Raw genomic sequence first — 19,256 nt, 5'->3', positions numbered from 1 at the left:
ATTGCATTCCGGCAGCTAGCAAACTAGGACAGCACCCAATTCAGTTCAACCCAACATATACTCTAATTCCTGCCATAACTACCCTACCCTATTTGGAGAAAGAAAGGATAAAAGAGAAATATTTTTTTACCAAGACATCTAGAGTTTATATCATAAGTCAGTTAGGCCTATGTGATAGCTATGATTTATGTCAATGCAGAGATAGAACATGTATGCCCCAGAATAATCTATTTTTTTCTTTTTGTTGTGGGCTTTACTGTAAATGGGTTAACATCAGTCAAATAGTTTTGTTTTTATCCATTCAGGTAAACATCAGTTGTTTCAAATTCATACCACATACTTGTGCATATGGCATATCACTAAATACTAGTTATTTTGTCCAAATTATTTTTTATGAAAATGCTAGATAGTATAAACATGTGGTTTTGCTTGCTAGAGATATGTAATAGCTTAAAGATGAAATATAAAATGGACAAGTATAATGTATTTCAGGATTGCAGATTCAAAAGAATGCAGCTTTGCCTTATTAACCCTCATAAATTTCTGGGATTAAAAATCATTCTACTTTTAAAATAATGAAAAGAAGATCTTTTCCTACTGATTTTTATTTATGCATTCACAGTATTAAAGAGAAGTGATCCTTTAATCCCATTGGCCTACAACAACTGGACTTTTGTAGTCCCCTTTGAGTCCTAGTTCATGTACATACATAACTTTTCTATATTTACAACCACAGCATGAATACAGTTTTGAAGTTTGCATTTGGCACTTACCATTCTAAACATAATGGGATTTTCTTGCTTTTTAGTTGAGCTCCAACATCTTTGGCAAATAGTTTTCTCCTTACAAAAAAAATTAGTATTGGGGGTGCAAGGGTAGTTCCCTGGTAGAATTCTTGCCTGCCATGTGGGAGACCCAGGTTTGATTCTCGGCCCATGTACTCTCCAAAGCAAACAAGCAAGCAAACAAAAAAACAAGCAAAAATTCAACAAATGGTGCTATAATAATGGGATACTCACATGGGAAAGGAATGAAACACGACCCCACCATATAGCATCAAAAAAAAAAAAAAAAAAGTTAGAATTTTGTGATAGAGTTGGCAGAATGGACATTTGCACCATAATTTTACTCCTTTCTAGAAACTGACTGAAATTCTATGGTAGTAGGATTCTTTTTTGAAGACATGAACCCTCAAGAGAAGGGATAATACAAGAATATTTGGGGACCTGGGAATAAGATAGACAAGGAATAATTCACTGAGCACACCTATGAAAACCAATGCAAATCCTAAATTAGAAAGCCAGGAACTAAGTTAGAATTCAGAATGTTTGAAAGGCTTGATATTTGATTGTACCAATATTTCTAGACCCTCTTTCTCTTTCCACATCTTCTGGTAATTACACCTTCCTTATCCAGCAGAAGACTGTATTTATCTTCTGGAGAGCTAAAATTAAAGAATTTGTAGGCTGAGGACATCAGGCTAAGTTGAATTAAGGGTTACTGGAATACATTCCAAAAACAGACTAAGTGAAAGTATATATCCTGAACACTGAGAAACTCAGCATTATTACTCCATTTGGCCTTTAGAACATAGCATTAAAGAGAATGATATTGGAGATGTCTCTACAACAGGGTCAACTGACCACCTTGTAGGAAATCATGTGGTTAGTTAAGACTGCTCACACCCCACAGCTAGTAATCAGTTTTTAGAGCCCCATTCTTACTCAATGGCAGATAACCAGAGGGGAGAAGACAACCACTAACTTGGAAGAGACACAAAAAGGAAAAAAGCAGCTTGGGGGAAATAGAGACTATGGAGGTAGAAAAGCACCCTAATATCACACAAAGATGTTGAAAATATAAAACTAGAACAGGATACTATATATTTAAAAGCGCACAGAACAGAATTAAAAACAACAGCCTGTGAAAGGCTCAGTTAAATGTTTGGGGAAATATATGCACAGTAGAGCAAAAAAACCAGGGAGACAGAAAATAGAAGAGAAAATATAAGATAGAGAATCAGATCAAGAATTCCAGGAAGAGATAAGTTAAGGAGGAAATTACCAAATAATTCAAGTTTTACAGCGCTAAAGGCATAAAATTCCAAATTGGGAGGGTCTTTCAAATGCCTGACCAAGTAGATGAAAATAGACCCAGAGCACAGCGCATCATTGTGAAATTTTAGAGAACATCTTAAAAGCTTCCAGAAGGGCAGAAGAGGAGGTGGAAGGAAGTCACATACAAAAGATTTATGACTCAGTAGACTGTAGATGTCTACAGTAGAAATCTATTGAGTAGATATCTCAGAACCATAGAGGAAGCCAGAAGACAATGGAGAATATTCCCTTCAAAAATTTGAGGGAAAATGATTTCCAGTCTCATTCTATGCCCAATCAAACTCAGTTGAGTGTTATATTCAGATAAAGACATTATGTAACATGAGCATCTCAGGAAGTTCCTTTCCTATAAACCTTTTCTATATAAGCCACTGGAAAATATGTTAATTAAGAGATTAGACAATTAATGGAAAGTCTGGTGTTGAATTAATGATATGTACATGAAGAAGCAAGTGAGAAAAATCTCTAGAAATAAGAAAATCTAGAGAAGAAAATACTATATTATTAAAACACTAATTATTGGTCTAACCAGAATTGCAATATAATTAGATTGGAAAGATGAAGGGTGTTCTAGTTTGCTAGTTGCCGGAATGCAATATACCACAAACAGAATGGCTTTTAAAAGGGGAATTTAATAAGTTGCTAGTTTATAGTTCTAAAGTCCTGAAAATCTCCAGATTAACACAAGTCTATAAAATGTCCCAACCAAGGCACCATCAAGAGGTTACCTTCATTCAAGAAAGGCTAATGAGTTCAGTGTTCCTCTCTCAACTCGGAAGGCACCTGGTGAGAACATGGTGACAGTCTGCTAGCTTTCTCTCCCAGCTTTCTGCTTCATGAAGCTTGTCTGGGGTGTTCTTCATCTCCAAAAGTTGCTGGCTGGTGGACTCTAGTTCTCTCAGCTTCGTGGCTCTCCTCAGCTGTGCTGTGGCTCTGTCGTCATTCTCTGTTCTGTCAGAATCTTCTCTTTTAAAAGATTCCAAGACCCGCGTAGAATGGGTGGAGACACGTCTCCATCTAATCAAGTTTCCAACCTATAGTGCTGAGTAGGGTTTAGAAGAAACCATTGCTCCTGCAAGATTGATTAGGATTAAAACATGCTTTTTTTAGGGTACACAAATCCTTTCAAACTGGCACAGAAGGAATGTTGGAAAGGGAAGAGCATTAATGCCTCATCTCAAAAATGTTATTTATAGATAACGGAGGTAAATACTGATGAATTAGCTAAAGGAGCTTTATGTGTTTCTGAGGAAATAGAAATGAGGGAGAAGTGAGTGGAGTCTCTGATAATATAAGTTTTAGGGCTATCTAAGTTTAAACTAGATTCATGTATACCTTTGATAAAAATAAAACCTTAGAAATTATGGCTTTAGAATTATGGCTAATTAGGCCAATTAGGGATCCATGGCATTTAATTCAGGTATAATATTCGAATCATGCTTTGTGCTGTCTTTTCTATCTATCTTTAAGATAGATACAGATTATTTTGTTCTCCAATTACTAAATGAATCATGGTTCATTATTTTCATGTGCTGGCAAATAGGGTGTGTTACATGGCAGCAGTATTTAGAGGAATAGAACGTGAATTGGAAAGAGTAGTTACTATTTTTTTAAAGAATAAGAGCACATAACAACAAGCGATGTCTATCTGCTTCACCTATGATTTTATGCTTCTGAAATTCATTTTATCTGAATAATTATCTGTAGCAGAGGAGAAGCCAACAATGTACAGAAGTTAAATCATTGCTGTTTAAATCAAACTAACCTACTTTTAATAAAAGGTAGTGTTTTAGTTTCCTTGCTCCTAAAATAAATACTGTAAGAATGGGAATTTATTGACTTATGGTTTTGGGCTAGAAGAAGTTCAAAACTGAAGAATCAGCATGATGATGCTTTTTCCCCAAAGAACTGTGGCATTCCAGGCCCTGCAGCTTGTGATCCTTGGCCCCTGACTTTGCTGTCACACGGAAATGTACATGATGGCATCTTCTCCTTTCTCTTCCTGTTTCCATTTACTTCTGATTGCTCCCAGTGACTTCGCTTTTCTATGCACAGTTATCTTTGCTTATAAGATGAGGCCCACCATCATTCAGTCTGGGTATACCTAAATTAATAATGTCTTCAAAGGTCCTGTTTACAAATGGGTTCACATCCATAGGACCAGGAATTGGGACCTGAACATGCTTTTTGGGGGTGGCATGATTCAATCTCCAATAGCATGTGCTCATATTTATGTTATATGATCTGAGGTTAAGTAGCTGATTGAATAATACACCTCACCCCTACTTCTTTTTTATGATATTGAAGAATAATACTAAAATGCTGGGGTAGATTTTCATCATTTTATTAGGCATATTGGTTTATGCATCAAAAACAGTATAATAGTAGAATGACGCAAAAGTGTATTGTCACAGAGATTTGTGTTATTTCCTCTTTTTTTGTATGCTGTATGATGGGAGTCACATTTCATTCTTTTCCATGTGAATATCCCATTTGCAACACCATTTGTCATATGTTTTGGGGCTTTTAGAGAATGCGTTGGGCAGGGAATTGAACCTGGTCTCCCACATGGCAGGTGAGAATTCTACCACTGAACTACACATGTACCCCTCTTTCCTCTTTTAAAGTGGAGTTTGCAGTGTTCCTCATCTGATATTGACACAGCGATTTATACAGCAACTGGAGAGCAGAATCCATTTCTGCTCTCATTTACTTGTTCAATCACACATTCATTAATTTAAGTATTTTGGAGACCTACTGTGCACCTGGCACCATCCTATGCACTGTGTTTCTAATGGTTAAAATAATATACATTGTCCCTGCCTTCAAGAAGCTTGTGGTTTAGTGGGTGAAATACATATTTATTTTTAAAAGTGTATAAATAAGCATATATATATTTTTTATCATATTAAAAACTATGATTATTAGGACCATAAGAAAATAATGGGGTGAGGAGAGGGACTAATTTAAATCAGATGCATAAACTCTAGGTTGGAAAGATCATTTTCATACAATCAAGATTGTAAAATAACTGCTGTACACCTTTTCTCAGGTAACTAGCAAAGGACACCTCCCCCAAAACAAAATAAGTAGGGGGTTTACAGAGGCGGAGACCTGGGTTCGATTTCCAGCCCATGCACTCCCAAAAAAGAAAAGCATTCAACAAATGGTGCTGCAATAACAGGATATTCACATGGAAAAGAATGAAATGTGACCCCCACCATATAGCACACACATACACAAATAATAATAATATGTAGCGGAGAAGAGACATAGGTAGTAGAGTATCTAACAGAGAAAGGAGAGGAAAGCACCCATCAGGGGAGATTCCAGGAGTTCAGCTGTGCCCAAACACAAGAGTAAACAATCGATTTTAGATTAGGTCAGAATTTTCTGAAAGAAACTTTTAGAAAAGTTAGTAGGATACCTGATGAAGCCAAAGAAATTGAGAGGAGAATTGGAAAGAAGTGAAATAGATTCCAAGTATATTTTGATAGGTCTTGCTAATTTATTGGATATGAATATTGAGTGAGTAGAAGTGAACAATGACTTACACAATTCTGCCTGCACAGATGGATAGGTGGAGATGCTCATTCACCAGATTAAGGAAGCCTGGAGGAGGAACAGATTTCAGGGTAATATCAAAAGTTCATTTTTGACATACTGAGATACTAGAGTGATATCCAAGTGGAGATGTGAAATGGAGAGTTAAATAAATAGCCTGGTGTCCAAAAGAGGGCTAGTGATAAAATTTTGTATCAACATATAGGTGCTGTTTTATGCTATGAAATGTAATTAGACTGACTAGGGTGAAAGTAAGGATGGGGATGATAAAAAAGCAAAGGACCATTATACAATTTCTGGTGGAAACGGGAAAACAAGCAAAGGAGACTGAGAAATAGTGTGGAGGTGGGCCAAAACTAGCTTGAAATGGTTCGTGAATATGTGTGATTTGAGAAAGTAGAAATTGTAATACTGTTTCAGGTGAGAAATAGTAAAACATGCTTAAATGCCAATGGTAAGACTCCAAAGTAAGAAAGAGAGGTTGTAGACACCAACGAGGCAAGAAGGAATGAGACCGCAAGTACTTATGAAGAATTGTCCTTTAATGGCAAGTATGCCAGGACCAGTGCAAAAGCATTCCGCTTTAATGATATTAAATATAATATGATAAGCCACCTTTAATTCAGCAATATAAAATACAGTCTCTTATGAGTAATTTTTATTCTTTGACTAAAAGCCTTAAAACTATGAATTCATAACTTAGTAATTTTATTGTTGCTATGGTTACCTATATGTTATGCTAGAGATCCTTTTTTATAGCATTGAATATAATTGGATCAGAATATTTTCTTTAAAGCCTAATACATTTTTCCTTTTCAGGGGAATTGAATTATGATTTTGGTTACTCCTATATTTGAAGAATGTTTGTATTTGTCAGTAGTGGTACAAAATGACCAAGTGTTAAAAATAACAGAAAGCAGTTCTTGGGTTTAATATTGTTTGCTTGCTCTAGATTTGTTTCCTTTATTTTGCAGAGTCAAGTAAAGAACAGTTTGCCAGTACAAACATAGCTGAAGAGCTGGTAAAACTCTTCAAGAAACAAGTAGAACATGATAAGAGGGAAATGATTTTTGAAGTTCTTGCACCGTTGGCAGAAAATGGTGAGAAAATAAATGTACCTCTTGATTTTTTTCATGTATGCTTTTTTCAGTTACTTTTCTAATATTACTTAATTGCCAGCTATTTAACTCAAAATAGCTTTGGTAAGCTTTATTTTGGGTTTATCTAAATTCAGCTATATTACGTACTTCATAGCTGTGTCTGTATTAGCCAGAGCTACTCTCCAAGTTCCTTTGCTTTCCAAATGTTAGCAAAGATAGTTATGTAGCTTTCATATTCTTATGCCAGTCTGGAAAAGACAGCTAAGAGGTTGACCTGCACATTTGTACCTTTGTGGGGCAAAAGGGATAAAAGCTAGAATCCCAGGCCTGTGAAGAGTGATAATGCTGGTAAGTTCTCTCCCTTCTTTTGGGAAAAAATCCAATACGTGATGCACCCTAGGAGAAAGAGTGAACCAGGGTGTATTGGTTTGTTAAAGATGCCAGAATGCAATATACCAGAAATGGACTGGCTTTTAAAAAGGGAATTTAATAAGTTACAAGTTTATAGTTCTAAGGCTCTGAAAATGTTCAAATAAAGGCACCAAGAGGTTACCTTCATTCAAGAAGGACTGATGTCATCCAGAACACCTCTGTCATTTGGGATGGCATGTGGCTGGCTTCTGCTGGTTTCTTGTTCCCGATTCTGTTGCTTCCTGCTTCTCATGCCACTGGTTTCCTCTCTGAGCATCTGTGGGCCTTCACTTAGCTCCTCCAGGACACAATTCTGGGTTCTTACTTCCTTAGGCTCTCATGGTAAGGTACCTGGCAACATCTGCTGGGCTCTGCCCATGTCTAGGCATCTACTCTCACTGTCAGCACTTCAAGCATCTTCAAACATCCATATCTCTGTCAACTCTGAAGCGGCTGTTCTCCAAGCACCTGCATCTGCATTTCCAAATGTCTGTGTCTGCATCTGCATCTAAATTTTCTTCAAAAAGTTCTCCCTTTTAAAGGACTCTAGTAAATTAACCCCAGTCTTGAATGGGTGGAGTCACATCTCCATCTAATTAAAAGGCCACACCCAAAACTGGGCATGTCACATCACTGTGGCTATAATCAAGTTAAAAGTCCCACCCTGCAGTATTGAATCAGGATTAAAAGAAACTGCTGTACCCACCAGGTTATGTCAGGATTAAACCATACCTTTTCTGGGGTATGTAATTATTTCAAATCAACACACAGGGTAAACAAGTCATCCCATAGAGTAATATGAGTGATCCAAATAATCTCAAACTGTAAACATGGATTAAGGTGACCTCAGGTTGATGTTGTCCTCAGAGACATAGTAAAAGTAAACAAAGATCCTCTTTGGAGAGAGAGAGCACAATTTTAAGCCTCAAATTTCCATAAATAATTTTTCAAATACATTGTCTAGCACCTAATCAAAGAGGACCAGGCACATGAGTAGGCGGGATGGTGTAAGCAAGAACAAGGAGAATTTAACAACACAAGGAACAAGTAATATATCTCCATGTACTGAAATTATTAGGCATTGACTAAAGACAGGTATGCTTATGATAGTCAAAGAGTTTAAACAAAGCTTTAAAATTTTAGATGGAAGCTAGAAACCATAAAAAGAACGGGCATTATGAGAAGATGGTAGAGTAGGAAGTATCAGGAATCAGTCCTTCCACAACAACTGTTGAACAGGCAGGAACTGTCTAAATCAACTATTTTGAAGCTCCAGAGTCCAGTAGAATGCTGTTCAGCGTCTAGAGAGGAGCAGGAGGAAGAAGCTGGTAAATTTCAGTAAATTGCTAGCTTTATATGCTGTTACTGTTGCTTGTCCCCCACTCTTGCCACAGGTACCAGTGGGGTCTGGTCCCTGAGATAGCTTGCTGGTGCCAGAAAAGGACATAAAAATACACTTCCTCAAGATTAGGGGTGGACACAGGCCAATCACCAATCATGCTTTTGAAAAGCAATTTCTGATGCTGGGGCTAGTTCTAGGGGTAGCCATTGTTGCATCCTGCCCCAAACAAAGGTGGCAGAGGAGACTTAAAGATGGTAAGCTTCCTCCAAGCTGCAGAGGACAGTTGAAGGTCTCATTTGCTGGGCAGGTCAACAAAAGTGTAGTGGTGAGGAGCCGTGGAAAAAGCTCCTGGCACCTTTATCATCCCCTCTCCAAAGCAGTTTGGAACCGGCCAACATTGGTGCTTCCTTTGTGAGTTCCTGGCCTTGTTCTGGCTGGTAAAGACTGAATTGGGAAACTCATCTCATGCATACCTCTCATCCCAGAATTTGCTGTCCATGCAAAAGCAGCATGAAACAGTGAAAGCAGTATAAGAAATAATTGAGCCAGATTTCACATCACAGACTTATCCTCAAAACTGGAAAAAGAAGAGCATATTAAACCCTAAGCCAGTAAGAGGAAGGAAATGACAAGGATTAAATCAGAGTTAAGTGAAATAAAGAAGAAAACCAATATGGAGAATCAACAAAACCAAAACTGGTTCTTTTAAAAGGATCAACAAAATGACACACCTTTAGCTACAATGACAAAGAGAAAAAAGGACAAAAATGCATAAAATCTGTAATGGAAAGGGAGTCAATGCTACCAACCTCACTAAAATCAAAAGGATTATAAGAGGATACTATGAACAGTTTTATGCTAATAATTTAGATATCCTAAGTGAAATGAATAAATTCCTAGAAACATGCAAACCAGCTATACTGACCCAAGAAGAAATAGAAGATCTCAACAAGCCAGTAACTAGTAAAGAAATTGGATCAGTAAATGCAAACTTACCAACAAAAGAACGATCAGGACCAAATGGTTTCACAAGTGAATTTTACTAAACATTCCAGGAAGAATGAATAGCAAACTGCTCAATCTTCAAAAAAACACTAAAGAGAGACCACTCCTTTATTCATTCTATAAGGCCAACATCATCAACTTCAAAACTAGATAAAGATGCCATAAGAATAGAAAATTACAGACTATTTCTTACAAATATCAATGAAAAAAAGTCCTCTACAAAATTCTAGTAAACTGAATCCAGCAAGCAGTACATCAAAAGAACTATACATAATAATTGAGCGGAACTTATTCAGGATATGCAAGGTTAGTTCAACATAAGAAAATCAATTAATATAATATACCGCATTAACAGAATGAAGTAAAATAACCCATATCATCATCTCAATTGATGCAGAAAAGGCATTTAACAAAATCCAGCACTGCTTCTTGATAAAATCACTTAGGAAACTAGAAATTGAAGGAAACTTCCTCAACATGATAAAGGGCATATATGAAAAACCCAAAGCTAACATCATACTTACTTGTGAAAGACAGAAATCTTTCCCTCTAAGAGCAGGAAGAAGACAAGGATGCCCACTATCACCACTGTTATTCAACAATGTACTGGAAGTTCTAGCCAGAGAAATAAAGCAAGAAAAAGAAATAAAAGCATCCAAATTGGAAATGATCTCTGGCAGCCTGCCTTCAGGAAGAAAGCATTGCCTTGTTGATGCCTTGATTTGGACATTTTGCTCAGCCTCTATAATTATAAGCTAATAAATTCCCACTGTTATAAGCCACCCCAGATCTGATGAACCCACTGCAGAAATCAAGTCTACTCTGACCTGCATTCAGTCTGGGATCACCCAGCTCAGAGGGTCAACCCAGGAAGAGCTTGCAATCTTTAAGTATCCCCCAGTTGTTAAAATAGATCTCTTCACTGGCTTTATCCCCAGAGAAGATGAAGGACTGCTTGTTATTAGAGGGAGAAGTTGGACAGCCCTGTTTCAGCTGCTTCCACTCTTCTTAGAAGTGAGCCCCCTTAAGGATGTGCAAACATGGCCCCTTCTTCATGCCATACCAGAAAATCTGAAATGCCCCCAGGCCCAGAAGAGCAACCTGAGAACTGAAGTCCTTCAGAGAGGAGAACTTTGACATAGTATAGCTCTTGTGTCTGAGGGAGTAAATCACTGGCCAGAGTCAGGGTGTTAACCACTTTCTTTGGCATTTGACTCTTGATGCTTTTGTTGCAAGCTCCTTCTTCCTACAAAACTGGCTGGAGTTAGCTTAATGGGTCCAAAAAAAAAAAGCCCCCTCAGTGATAGAGGATGGGAATGGCCAATCTCCATCCCAAAACATGTCACTGAAGACTTGAACTACCAAATACTTGAGAGAGAGGATGGATTCCACCTTTGGAAGAATGACCCTCTGAAGAGAAGCTTGGAATCATCGTCAGAGCCATTGGCAGCAACTCCTGAAAGTTATGCAACTGAGGTTTTACAAGATCCTGTGGTGTCTTCAGTCCAGAGGAGAAAAGAAAGCTAGAAAGGCAGTCTTTTTCTGTCAGTTTCAAATCTCCTTCTGCCTTCCTCACTCTCTCTCTCTCTTTTTTTTTATTTTAACTTTTTTTTAATTGTATAACATATATAAAGCATAGAAAGGAAAAAGCAATAATTTTCAAAGCACTCTTCAACAAGTAGTTACAGAACAGATCCCAGAGTTTGTGATGGGCTGCCATAACATCATTTCAAATTTTTTCTTCTAGATGCTCCAGACCTTAGAGGCTAGAAGGAATAAATATTTTTTTATCATCATAATGGACTTTTTTTCTTTGTTGTGAAAAATGAATATACAAAAAAGCAATAAATTTCAAAGCACAGTGCAACAATTATTTGTACAACAGATTTAGAGTTTGGTATGGGTTACAATTCCAGTTTTAGGTTTTTATTTCTAGCTGTTCTAAGATACTGGAGATTAAAATAAATATCAATATAATGATTCAGCGATCATACTCGTTTGTTTAACCCTACCTTCTCTATATAACTCCTACATTACCTGTGGTCTTTCTCTCACTCATTAGGGGTATTTGGGCTATGCCCATTCTAACTTCATGTTGGAAAGGGCTGTCAGTAATATGGGGTAGGGAGATGGAATTAGCTGATGTTCTGGAGAGGTTAGAACCTCTAGATTTCAGGACTTATCTGGTCCAAGAACCCATTTACAGGTTGTAGGTTTTTGGAAAGTTATCCTAGTGCATGGAACTTTTGTAGAATCTTATATATTGCCCTAAGTGTTCTTTAGGATTGGCTGGAATGGTTTTGATTGGGATTTGGCAAATTATGATAGGTAGCAATGTCTAACTGAAGCTTTCCTAAGAGTGGCTACCAGAGTAGCCTCTCAACTCTGTTTGAACTCCCTCAACCATGATAACCTTATTTGTTATACTTCTTTTCCCCCTTTTGGTCAGGATGGCATTGTTGATCCCACGGTGCCAGGGCCAGACTCATCCCTGGGAGTCATCTCCCATGCCGCCAGGGAGACTTTCCCACCTGGATGTCATGTCCTTTTTATGGGAGGATGCAATGATTTCACTTGGAGAGTTGGCCTTAGAGAGAGAGTGAGGCCACATCTAAGCAACAAAAGAGGTCTTCTAGAAGTAGCTCTTAGGCATACCTATAGGTAGGCTAAGCTTCTCCACTACATACATAAGCTTCATAAGAGCAAGCCTCAAGATCAAGGGCTTGACCTATTGATTTGGGTGTCCCTAATGTTTGACACCATTCAGGGGTTTTCCCTATGGTAAAGTTTAATATAGTTTAATGGACATATTTTTAATTACATGCAACTACAGAGCTCTTTCTTTTCAAGTTTTACATGGAACATTTAAAGATATTGACAATATGCTTTTCATAAATGAAGTTTCAACATTTTGTAATTTCAAAGAATTACATTCATACAGAGTATGTTCTCTGACCTACGTAATTTATCTAAAAATCAGTAATAAAAAGATAACTAGGAAATTCCTTTGAGTTTGGTTATAAAGAAATATACTTCCAATACCTCAAAGTATAGTCATAATGTAAATTAGGAAATTTTCTAATAATTGAAATGAAAATACTACATGTCAAATCTTAGGTGATGCAGGTAAACCATACTTAGAGGTAATTTTTCTTGCTTTAAATGCATATTTTAGAAAAAAAAGTTAAAACTAATGAGCTTAGCATAGGAAGTTAGGGGGAAGAAAAAAGAAACTAAACCCAAACAATGTAGAAAGAAGGAAATTACAAAGAACTGAAATTAATACAATTGAAAACATGAAATGCCATACAAACATAATAGCCAAATTTGAGTCTGTCAAAACTAATACAGTTCATTAACCTGTATTAAAATTATCAGGTAAAAAGAGAGAAAAGGGACAAATATCTAATAACTGTAATGTCTCTATAGATATTACAGATTTTAGGATGATGTTATGAATAATGTGATGCCAGTGCATTTTAAAATAAGGATATTTGGAAGTGATTTGGATTGGAAATAATACATTATATATATGTTACCACAATTTCAAATAAAAAGAGGAGATAGATACTAAAGAGGCAGTGACAGTTAAATGCAGTATATGATCTTGGACTCCATCTAATAAGGGCCAAAAAGGACATTATTGGGAGGACTGTAAAACTCGGAATATTGAGTGTTTTATATGAATGTTAAATTTCTTGAACTTGATAACCTCAATGTGAGTTCATAAATGAATATTGTTGTTCATAGGAAACATACATGGAATTATGAAGTGTTAAAGAAGCATGATATATACAACCTACTTTCACATGTTTAGATCAAGCAAATGTGGCAAAATGTTAAAGATTGGTAAATCTGTGAAGGGTAGTATATTTGGGTTTTCTGTATTGTTTTGTTCTATTTTTGCAACTGTCTGCAATTTTGCAATAATTTTAAAAAGTTTTAAGGAAAAGCTATGGATAATATAGCTTTTCTGCTATATTAGTTTCTGCTAATATGGACAATTAGCAGAAGATGCAACTAAAAATTGACATAATAAGAAATAAGAAAACTGAGTAATCTTATAAACATTAAAGATGTTGTATCTATAATTAAAACTCACCCCGCAATGGCAATTTCAGCCCAAGTATTTTCACTGGTAAGTTACACTTAACCTTTGCAGTATAAATAATATGCATATTAAATCAATCCAGAGAACAGGAAAAGTAGGCATACTTCCCAATTTATTTTGATAATACTAGCATGACTTTTATACCCTATCCCAACAAAAACAGTACAAGAAGAAAAATTAAAGACCAATCTCACCATGAATACACACAAAAAAAGTTTAAGAAACCAAATTCAACAGTATACTTAAAAATTGATCAAAACAAATTGGATTTATCTGGACATGTAACTTAATATGCAAAATGTAACAATATCATTCACATCATTAAAACATTAAAGGGAAAATATCATATAATCTCAGCTTCAAAGAAAAGCATTTTTTAGGATTAACATCTGTTCTAGTTTGCTAGCTGCCAAAATGCAACACACCAGAGATGGATTGGCTTTTAATAAAAGGGGATTTATTTAGTTATAATAAATAAATTTCGTTTTGCAAAGGAAAAGCAGCTAACATTCAACTGAGGTTCTTTCTTACGTGGGAAGGCACAGGGCGATTTCTGCTGGGCTTCTCTCCAGGCCTCTGGGTCCCAACAACTTTCCCCAGGATGATTCCTTTCTGCATCTCCAAAGGCCTGGGCTGAGCTGAGCTGTGAGTGCTGAGATGAGGTATTCCGAGCTGCTTGGGCTGTGCTACATTAAGCTCTCTCAGTTAAGCACCAGCCAATTAAATTAAACATCATTCATTGCAGCAGGCATGCCTCCTAGCTGACTGCAGATGTAATCAGCAACAAATGAGGTTCACACGCGTGGGCTCATGTCCACAGTAATAGAACTAGGCATCTTTACCTGGCCAAGCTGACACCTTAACCTAACTACCACAACATCTATTCATGATTTTCAAGAACTCTTAGCAAACCAGCTAAGAAGGAAATTTCTTTAATCTGAAAAGGGTGTCTACCAGAGGTCTATAGAAACATCATACTCAATGGTGAAACAAAAGAAATCCACTTTACAGGGCATGAGTGCTTGTTGGTTTGTACAGGTTAGTGTCACGTCCCTGTGTATCCCAGAGTAATTTGGGTAGTGCATAAAAAAGTGTTTGCAAAGTGCCCTTGGGGGACTGGAGAGAAAGGAGGAAATATTCAGCTTCCCCATTTGGGGAATTCCTGATATTCTCACAAGCAGTGGGAACAACCAAATCAATACGATGAACCCTCGATCTTGGTGTTTGTCCCCATGAAACTTATTCCTGGAAAGAAGAAGCTAAGCCTATTTAGAATTATGCGTAAGAGTTACCCTCAGAGAACCTCTTACGTTGCTTAGAATTGGCCTCCCTCTCTCTAAGCCAATTTGGTAGCTGAACTCACTGCCCTCCCTCTCCCCTGCCCCACATGGGACATGATGCCCAGGGGTGTAAATTTCCCAGGATGAGCCAGGACTCAGTATCATAGGATTGAGAAAGCCTTCTTGGTCAAAAGGTCAAAGAGAGAAATGAGACAAAATGAAGTTTCAGCGGCTGAGAGATTTCAAACAGAGTGAAAGGCTATCTGGAGATTATTTTTTGTATTATATAATGTCCCTTTTTAGATTATGATATATTGGAGTGGCTGGAGGGAAATACCTGAAACTATTGAGCTGTGTTCCAGCAGCCTTGATTCTTGAGCACAATTGTATAAAGATACAACGTCTTCAGTGTGACTGTGTGATTGTGAAAACCTTGTTTCTGATGTTCCTTTTACCCAGGGTCTGGAGAGATGAGTAAAAAAAAATATGTAGAAATAAATAAATAAATAAGAGTGGGGACAAAGTGTAAAATAAATTGGGCATATGGAAATACTAATGGTCAGTGAGAGGGAGGGGTAAGGGGTATGGGATATATGAGTTTTTTCTTTTCTATTTCTTTTTCTTGAGTGATGCAAATGTTCTAAAAATGATCGTGGTGATGAGTATACAACTATGTGATGTTATTGTGAGCTGTAGATTATACATCATGTATAGACCATTTGTATGTGAAGATTTCTCAATAAAACTATTTAAAAAGAAAGAAACTCACCTTGAGGCTAAATATAAGAGAAGAATCATCCAGATATACTTCTATTCAATAATGTCTTGTAGGAACTATCCATTACAGTAGAGTAAATGGGGAGGGGAAAAAAAGAAGTAGGAAAGAAAGAAATAAAACTTGTTATTCATAGATTTGAATGTGCATGTGAGAAATCCAGAAGAATCTATGGATCAATATTTAGAATTAATCAGAATATAATTAAGTTGCTAAATTATGTATGTATGTTGTAATTCTGTGTACTAGCAAAAATCAGAAAATAAATTTAAAAAATATATTGTGCACCATATGTTTTAGTTTTCTGGCTGATAATACAAATACCATGGGATTAGTTAGCTTTAACAGCGGGAATCTATTGACTTGCGGTTTTGAGGGTAGAGTAGTCCGAAATGGAGGTGTCATTAAGGTAATGCTTTCTCCCTGAACACTGGTGATCTGGGACTGACTAATGGTAATCCTTGGTCTTTGGCTTATCTGTCACATGGCAGTGTGTACTGAACATATGAAAAGGTACATGGTGGTCTCTCGTGGCTTCTGAGTTCTGTTGACTTCCAGCTTTTTCCTGTGACTTTCTCTGTGTGTCTGAATTTACTTCTGCTTATATGAGAGTCCAGTAATAGGAGTAAGGCCTATTCTAATTCATTTGTGCCACACCTTAACTGAAGAAATCTCATCAGAAGGTCCTGTTTACTATGGTTTCACACTCGCAGGAACGGATTAAGATTATGAATGTGATTTTCTGGGGGCATATATCTTCAGGCACTACACTATAATATAAAAAAAATGAATGAACTAAAAAAAAATGTTCAAGTTCTCTGTGGTGAAAACTGTAGATCATTGAGAGAAATTAAAGATCTAAATAAATGGAAATCCATAGCACTCACATGAATTGGAAACCTCAGTGTTATTATTATTAGTTAAACCTCCCCATATTGCTTTGTAGACTCATTGCAATTTTCTAAACAAAATTCCAAAAGGTCAGAAGTAGCCAAGATACTGTGAAAAAAACAAGGTGGTAAAACTGGTTTTACTGGATAACAATAATCAAACTTTTGTTCCATAAAACTACAGTAATTAAGGGGTTGTGGTATTGGCACAGTGATGGATAAATATAGTGGAACAGAATAGATACCCCAGAAACAAATGGATGCATTCGTAGATGTTTAATATATTAAAAACATGTTGCTGCAAGTTTTTCAATAAAACTGGGAACATGGAAAAAATACAATTAGAACAACTCCATTAATATGTACAAATATTATTTTCCAGAAAGATTATTGACCTAAATGTGAAAGGCAAATCCAGAAAGCTTATCTTTACAATATAATATATAGAAAGTATTATAAAATAGCTATAATTTATATATTTAAAAGAATATCCTCATTACCTTGGAATGTGGAAAGTTTTCTTCAGTCACCAAAAGCTGTAACCATAAAAGAAAAAAAAATTGATAAATTTGATTACTTTAAAAGTAAAACTTGTTCCTTAGAAAGACACCGTTAAAAGTGGGAAGCAGAAGAAAGGGTGAAAGAAGATATTTGCAAAACGTATAACTGACAGGACTCATGCATACTTTATATAAACACTGAACACTGTAGGAAACCCAGTGGGGCAATGTGCAAAAGATTTGAGTAGGCACTTCAGAAAAGGTACAATCCAAATAGCCAATAAACACATAAAAGTATCCTCAATCTCATTAATAGCCAGGGAATGCAAAATACACCACTGTAAAATACTTCAGTATACCCACCAGAATGTCTGATAATGTCAAGTATTGATAAGTATGTAGAGCAGTGAACTACTAGTGAAAGTGTAAAGTGGTAATATTTGGAAAATAATATCTACTAAAGTTTGAAAATATGTATAATCTATGATCCAGCAACTTCGCTCCTGAGAAGTGCATGTTTACATCAGGAGTCATTCAGAAATGTTCATAGCAGCATTATTTATCATAATCAAAGCTTGGAAACAACCCATAACCATTAACTGAAAAGTGAATGAATAAATCATGGCATATTCATGTAATGGAAAAATATATAATTATGTCAAGGAATGGAGACAACTATAACCAATACAGTGGATTAATCTTATAATGTTGAAAGGGAAATCTAGCCTGCATATTGTATGATTCTGTTTATAGTAAGTTCAATCAATAAAAGGTAAAATTCAAGTATAGTTTTTAGGAGTAGATATTTATTTGTTAAAACAATAAAGAAAAGTAAGAAAGTAGTTACCATAAAAAATCAGAGTAGTGATTTGAGATGGAGGAAGGAAAGGATTTGTGATTCAAAAGAAGAATGCAGAGTGGCTTCTTGGGTTGTTGGCAGTGAATTTCTTATAGTTATTACATTGTTATACGCTTTATAATTAATTGAGCTTACTGTTTCTGTTTTATGCATTTCTTGCACTTATAGGTTTTTTTCACCCTTAGAAAAGTCTTAAAATACATATATATTTACTCATACGTATTTAGATATATGCATATATATATATGTACATGTATATACACAAATGGTAGTGATTGAGATAGATGTCCTTGGACAGAACGGTGTTGGTTAATGTGTGCTCGGCTGTGTGTGCTTTGGCAGAATGCCATTATAATCATACTAATTATGGCAATCTAAGCCTCCTACATATGTATGTGCTTACAGTCAAACTCTAAGAAGATCTGCAAACTTTAGTCTTGACACATTTTAAATTTTCTAAATACCTTAGGTCTTATTCCCTTAGGGAGAAATATATTTTTCATCTCATTTGGTGTCATTGGCCAAATGAAAATTTTATCATGATCTTTAGCCAGTTTTATGCCAAAGAATTATACCTGGAACTTTCCTTGCAGTATTTCAAAATAAAAATGTTTTTACTTATTTCTGTTTCCTCCATAACCACCTTCACCTCCATTTGTTTTATAATTATGCAGCGAAATGAATGACTCCTTCAAAAACTCACTTCTGGACTAATCTTTAGAATTTTACCTTGGTCTATTTGATATGCAAAGGAGAGTAATTCCAGTAATTTAAGTTACGATTTGTATAGTGCGAGGTTTTTAGTATTTTGAAGGTTTTTTCATCTTGGCTTTTTCAGTTCCTGTCACCACACATTTCTTGCCTAGCATTCTGTAACCAGGGAAATGCCCTACTTTCTGCAAGGCATAGTGTGAGTGTACCCTTTTAAAATAATATTCCAGGTTGAATGTTATGTGTATTCTGAGATTCTATTCTAAAGAACATCATTGGTCTAGTCTAGGTGGTAGAAAAAAACAAATTTTTACAAAATTCCTTGAAAAGTCTTTAAAAAAAGAATTATGACTATTATATATCTCAGATGGCAAATTGGAAATGCCACTGCTGCTTATCTGTTCAAATACAGCTTGGGGAGACCAATGACTAAATAAATTTCCAACTAAAAGAAATTTAAACGTAAAAATTTTAGTGTAGCAAATGTGTTTGTAGGCTGAGTTGATCAGGCTTTATCTTAAGCAATATCAAAGACACTCAAAGCAGTTAAATAAGCCAGTTTAGGTTTAAGTGCAAAAATGAATAAGATGT

General features: G+C 36.0%; 1 protein-coding gene across 7 annotated transcripts in view; it reads left to right on the top strand.

The window, feature by feature from the left end:
• Positions 1-19,256, top strand: part of RAP1GDS1 (Rap1 GTPase-GDP dissociation stimulator 1) — a 275,737-nt gene that overhangs the window by 188,919 nt on the left and 67,562 nt on the right. For all 7 annotated transcript variants that reach the window (XM_077142767.1, XM_077142766.1, XM_077142770.1 and 4 more), the window contains one exon: positions 6,656-6,781. In XM_077142767.1, coding sequence (XP_076998882.1) covers positions 6,656-6,781 — 126 coding nt within the window. The remainder of the gene's footprint in view (positions 1-6,655; positions 6,782-19,256) is intronic.

The sequence above is a fragment of the Tamandua tetradactyla genome, chromosome 24 (genome assembly GCF_023851605.1).
Source record: "Tamandua tetradactyla isolate mTamTet1 chromosome 24, mTamTet1.pri, whole genome shotgun sequence".
NCBI lineage: Eukaryota > Metazoa > Chordata > Mammalia > Pilosa > Myrmecophagidae > Tamandua > Tamandua tetradactyla.
The sequence above is the reverse complement of the archived record's forward strand: the minus strand, read 5'-3'. Positions and strand labels throughout refer to the sequence as shown.